The 6000-nt window shown below is 43.6% G+C and overlaps 1 protein-coding gene across 2 annotated transcripts in view; it reads left to right on the forward strand.

The window, feature by feature from the left end:
- Positions 1-4557, forward strand: part of LOC135908423 (uncharacterized) — a 171584-nt gene extending 167027 nt beyond the window's left edge. For both annotated transcript variants that reach the window (XM_065440198.1, XM_065440199.1), the window contains one exon: positions 3807-4557. In XM_065440198.1, coding sequence (XP_065296270.1) covers positions 3807-3908 — 102 coding nt within the window. In that variant the 3' untranslated portion in view covers positions 3909-4557. The remainder of the gene's footprint in view (positions 1-3806) is intronic.
- The last annotated feature ends 1443 nt before the right edge of the window (positions 4558-6000 follow it).

Consider the following 6000-nt stretch of genomic DNA (forward strand, 5'->3'; position numbering starts at 1 on the left):
TAGGCTGCGCCGACTTCGTCAGTCGCGTAAACTTGGCATGGCCTAGGCCGATGGCGCGCAGCTCAACTGAATGCGGGCTCTGAACAACGATCCCTGATCGCGCCCCGATCATGGTGATGTAAATACTCACTTGAAGCTTCACACAAAGTATTTATTTATTTGGCTGAAAGTACTGCAGCAGTGTAGCCTGTTTCTTATTGGCAGCCGCGTGCTTAAACATGGAGTCGTCAACATAGTCTAAATTAACTATAAATGATATTCCAGTGTCCTCTATTGCGCCGCAACAGCGGCGTAGAAGGGCCAAAGCTGCCGCAGCCCCAGTTGAAGTCGGGAGCGAGGCAATATCAGCGCTTGCGGGATCAACGTTGGCAGCATCTTCGTTTGGCTGCTGCTTCTGCTGTGATCTCTACGTCCGTCAATTGAAGCATTTTGAAATCCTGTCAATAACAACATCTTAAGGCCCAAACAATAAAACGTTCCTTTCCTTAGAGCGCTTCCTAACCTTACGTGAGGCCTCCTTACAGCGAAGGACGGATGGAGGAAGCAAGCGTACTCTGAAAGCTCCGTTCACCCGTCCTCGCGTAAGGAGCGGTTGCCGCGTGCCTGGGTTCGAGATCATCTCTTAAAAGCTTTACGCGAACACCATTATTCAGTAAAAAATGTTGTATCGTCTCACAAGCTTTAAATTTAAGAGCTAATATAGAGAAGCGTGGACACTTTCTTCTAGTTTTGTTAATTAAGCTTTAAAAAAGTTGCGCATTACAGTGCAAAACTTGATGTGTTCCATCAACGCTGGCACGCTGGCATCGTGCAACGCCTAGCAACACCTAGCAATGCTTTCATGCCACACGCGTGACTGAAACGAACATGCCTGGCAAGACGTACCGTGCTCGCGCTTCTCCGCAGGTGGGCGACAGCGCGCATGCGCAAGCAAAGGTCACGTGGTTAACCAGTGAGGTGAAGCGCTCGTTCAGGGCCAGGAGCGGCGTAAGGACGCATGAAGGTAGCTTTGGAGCTGCCTTATGCTGAGGAAGCACTAAGGAAGCCTTCACCGAGGGCCCCTCAGTAGGGAAGCTTTCAGAGTGACATAAGGTAGCCTCACTGCAATGAAGGCTTCCTTACTGAGGTAAGGAAGATTTCATTGTTTGGCCCTTAATGTTATGTGGAGCGTATGGATGCCGTGTAACGCACGCGTACTCTAGTTTAGGCCTCATGAAAGTAAATTTCGCAATTTATTGCTGGCAGGTGAATTTCTCAGTTTGTGTTTAAAGAAGCAAAACTTACGCAAGGCAGAACTACAAATATTGCGAATACGTGCATTCCGGGAAAGGTTATTAGAAAAGGTTATGCCTAGGTACTTATAATATTCAACTTTCTTTAACGGTGAAGCGGCTAACGTGTATTCATATTTTAAAGGGATTTTCTTGCGATTCAAACAAAGACAGACTGTTTTGCCTTTGTTCAAGACCATGCTCGACCTATTACCCCATGCTTGTATATTCTGTAAGCCTAAATAAAGCTCGGTCTGGTCATGTACTGAAGATATTTTCCAAAATAAGACGCAGTCGTCCACAATCTAGTTTGTGTAACTTGTGTAACAAAGGTGACAATGTCATTCATGTAGAGTTGAAGCGGCAGGGGCCCCAGCATGCTACCTTGGGGTACACCGGATGTTACGGGAAGATTTCTTGAGCTGCTAACTTCAGTTGAGACAAACTGCACGCAATCTGATAAATAAGCTGCTACGCAAGAAACTATAATGTTAGGAATATTATTTTCACTAAGTTTTTGAACCAGTTTATAATGAACTACTCTGTCAAATGCTTCACTAAAATCTAAAAAAGAGCGTCATTTTGATATCTGGTCGAGTATCTTACCACACGCGAGGAGAATAGAGTATAAAACCTCTGAGGCACATGGGACGAACCTAGTGGCATGTTGTGTGCGTCGAAAAAACACCTTGATGCAACGAAGGTACCAATCTGTTCCTCCCACCTGGCGAGACTGCGGCTGCACATCATATTTATGGCATAAATTGGCTTTGTTCCGACACATGGACGAGATGACGGAAATTAGTGAAGCATACGTTATTAAGAAAAATGGGACGAGATGTGCCAACCAGCCCTCTCTAGCGCTGCACGAGAAAACTTTCGGAGTGGTATGACAGATATTCATAGCATGTTTTAGTCTGTGATCAAGCTCTCTTTGACGGACACACATTTTCTTAGTGTTTTGTTTATGTTATTTAATCTTTCTCCGCGTGTAAGCGCAGGCGCAAGTTTTCGAAAGAAACCTTCAGTTATAGTAGGTGCATATGCTGCGTTCTCTGCCTTCGTGCTTATTTAGTTCTAGTGCTAAAATTTCGTCGTGAATCAATGAAAGCTTGATTTCACCTTCCTGATTAAATAGAATTTCTGGTAAATGACTTATTAATTATGTGGTTTTGATCTGCAACCACTATTTTCTTTACACATTAAATAGTGTGCATACTGATTTATCCTTTGACATTGCCATCAATCCAAAGTGGCACATTCCTTTGGCATTTAGCAGCACGTTGTCAAAGTGGCACTGGCTAAAAGTGTCAATAAATTTGCCTTAGTGACTATGAGTGCTGCAGGCAAAGAGTGCCAGAGACATGCTTTGACGCCACTTTCCGACCATCAGTGAAGAAAATTCTCAACTCAAAACAAGGCACAGCTTTTTAAACAGGTAGCATGTTCGTTATTATTAGGGATGTGCAAATATCAAAATTTCAATTTCGAAATAACTTCAAATTATGAAAACCAGGTGGGAGTTTAGTCGAATATTTTTTTTACTAAGTTAACGAATACCATTGGTCTTGCAAAAATGAATTGTATTTTTCTAACCGGAAGTACGAAAAAATAAAGCTCATTTATTGCACAGCAAATAACCAACAAGAAAATAAGGCTTTGTGATCAACAAAATTCTGTAGTGCATTGCTTTTGCTTGACCTCATTGTAACTGCAGTTATTTAATTTTGTGAAGAAAGGATAGCTGCTGAACATAATCAGGACCACCCTCCTGTATATCGCAACTCCTTCACACACAATAAAGAGTTGCTCACTGGACATACTAGTTTCTGACATCGGCAGGCATCACTTGAGCTCATAGTGTCATGTAGCCATAAACACCACCAGGGGCCCTGCCACAGTGCACACTTCTTACCTTGACGTGCTTCACTGCAAGGCACATATGCCTCACTACAGTACATTTTGAATGCTTCGCCGCATATTAGTGCCGTACTGCCACGAAGCTGATATAAAAGAAGACCAACAGCAATTTTTGTGAGTTCTCTCGCATAGAACATCCAAAGTTTAGGATATTCGCACACTGCTGCCTTCCATGCCCTAGCTTTTTTATTGAATTCGCATGTTAGTAATACAGCGCTGTAAGATGTAGTGAATGGTAGCTTTGCTTATGTTTAGTATAATGTGTGCAGCGTGACAGACACACTGGGAACTAGCTCTCCTACCTTGATCTGCATGCTAACGCTTACTCTTTCTAGGTTTCTACAACAGCCATTAGGATAAGAATTTTCCCTTGCACGGACTGGTGCGCCGTCTCTTGGTTACACTTCATGACCATCAAAGTGGGCACTGGAATCGGCTTGTCAACTTTTGGCAGTAGTGCGGCCTGCAGCAAGCTTTATTTCAGCTATGATGCAAAAAGAGATACTGTGTATCTGCCATATCATTCGCCCACAGTTTTAGTTACCTCACTGATGAAGCCAATGACCTTTGTATTCTGTGCATTGCACACACGCTCATTCTTTTTGATTTTCGCAGATGAATTTGTGGACCCAGAGACCATGGAAGAGCCTGTGCAAGACCAGCTTCAGTATTTGCCACTGGACTGACCGAGTGCGGCTGCAGAGCCTCCGACCATGACTTGGAGTCCATCTCGGCACCTCGTCTACTCGGCAGTTCCTAATGTGCCGAGTCTTTAAGACCTGCTGAGTAAAAGTTGGAAGGGGCAGCACATAATCTGAACTCCTAAGATACTGTGTGGCTCCTTCAGTAAAACAAATCTGGGAGTTCGGCTATGTGCTGGCCCTGCCCTCACTTCTCTTAACAAAGTGCCTACCGACAAGTCTCTCGCACTACATTCAGGCTTTCGGAATACACCACAATAGGTTGTAAATAAAGTATTCCTGTAAACACTTAAGCATTGTGCATGGAAACAAGGGCTTCTAGTATGGATGATGTTGTCCAACTCTTTGCCGCCTTTCTCCAGACTCCAGAACTCCGTTGCTCTCCGTGAAGGCAAAAAGAAACCTAGTGTTCCCAGTTTACATGGTTTGAAACAGAATTTTCCAGCAGTTGCCGATTTTTTATGTATTGTGTCCATGTGCTCAAAAATGTCCCCTGCTTGCATACAGGATGAAGTGTGTAATCCTGCAACTGCTAAGCGATACTTGGGGCCTTTTACCTCAATAGTACAGGAAAAGATAGTTCGCTGTCGCTGCGGCATGCTGTGGTCAGGATCACTGTGCTGCCTTTTCAGCCACTTCGATATATTTATCAAGAGTTTCGCCATGTAATAGGGCAAAATGATTTCAATTCAATTAAAGAAACTTCCTTGGCATTGATGTCATTCAGCTTTCTACCTCGTACACTATTTGTGACAGATGCAAGCAAGAGCCCTCCCCTAGGCCTTTTAATATATATGCGGAGGTTGTTGCAGCCGAGAAAAAATGGAAAGCCTTCAGAGACTGATCAGAAACTGTAGACGGCGTGCATTTGTGGTTTTACAAAAGTGGTCTGGTCAGCCAGATGTTTAGACTTTTTGTGCAAGAAATATCTGCCCCTGAATAATTCTGCTATCTGACTAAGGTAATTTTTAAAGTTCTGAAAAACTCCTAAATAATCAGCCCGCATACAGCGCTAAAAGCGACAGCGCGCCTGTTTCCACAGTTCTTCATGCATATTAGTTAGCGCTTTACGACCTATATTATGTGGCATCTATTAAGTCTTCAGGTTCGTCCCGGGTCGTAACAGAATAGCGTGTAACGTTTCTTCGCCAGAGATGGCTGTCAGATTACTGTCGTCACCGCCATCACCTTGCCGCGGTCATCACATTCGCACAAATGTTAGCTTCACACAAACATCTGGTTCTAAAGCGCTCCCACTAACATCAATATACTGCACAGTCAGCTACCTACTAAATTCATAACGTTTACTCCTTTTTAAAATGTCTCGCATAACATTGACTTCCATGTGCGTCAGATCTTTTTTCCAGGTGTGGTAAATTACATATTACATTTATGTTCGATGGTACAGCTGAGGTAAATAGCTGTATACAACACGTAAAAAAGTAGATAGGTGAGAAATATCTAGGTCTCCACATCTAACAATGTAAAAGATCTTTCATGCAGTGCCCAATCTCTGCAATGACTGTTCCATTTGGAGCATCGAGGAAAATAGGCGGTTGATATGCAGCTTGATGCTTCTTCATACTACTTTGTGCATTTTCCGCATGGGACTACAGCCTGGGTAGCAAACATTAGGCGCTTTGAATGACAGGGAAAGAGAGGGATGACCGACATTAGATATACTACATGTAACTCTATGCAAGTGAAAAGATACACTGAGAAGCACGCCACTTTTGCGTAGCCTGTGAGGGTGGCTGTAGAGATTAGTACATTGCTTGCTCTGGAACTCCATGTGCAATGGTGTTTGCAGCCAGCAACCTGGTTGCTAATAAAGCTGAAACACTTCTCGGAAGGAATGTCGGTGAATAATTAGTCTCTGCACAGTGCTGCCGAGCCCACAACGTCCCAATGTGCATGTTCAGATATGTCTTCGCTGCATCGGACATGGGGGAGATCCGCATTGCAAATATGGGTATTTTCTTGCAGCTCATGTCTTAGATTTTTATCTTAGTCTGCGGGCCAAACAATAAAACCTTCCTTACCTCAGTAAGGAAGCCTTCATTGCGGTGACGCCACCTTATGTTATTCTGAAAGCTTCTTTACTGGGA

This window comes from Dermacentor albipictus, unplaced genomic scaffold (assembly GCF_038994185.2).
Source record: "Dermacentor albipictus isolate Rhodes 1998 colony unplaced genomic scaffold, USDA_Dalb.pri_finalv2 scaffold_25, whole genome shotgun sequence".
In the NCBI taxonomy this organism is placed as follows: Eukaryota; Metazoa; Arthropoda; class Arachnida; order Ixodida; family Ixodidae; genus Dermacentor; species Dermacentor albipictus.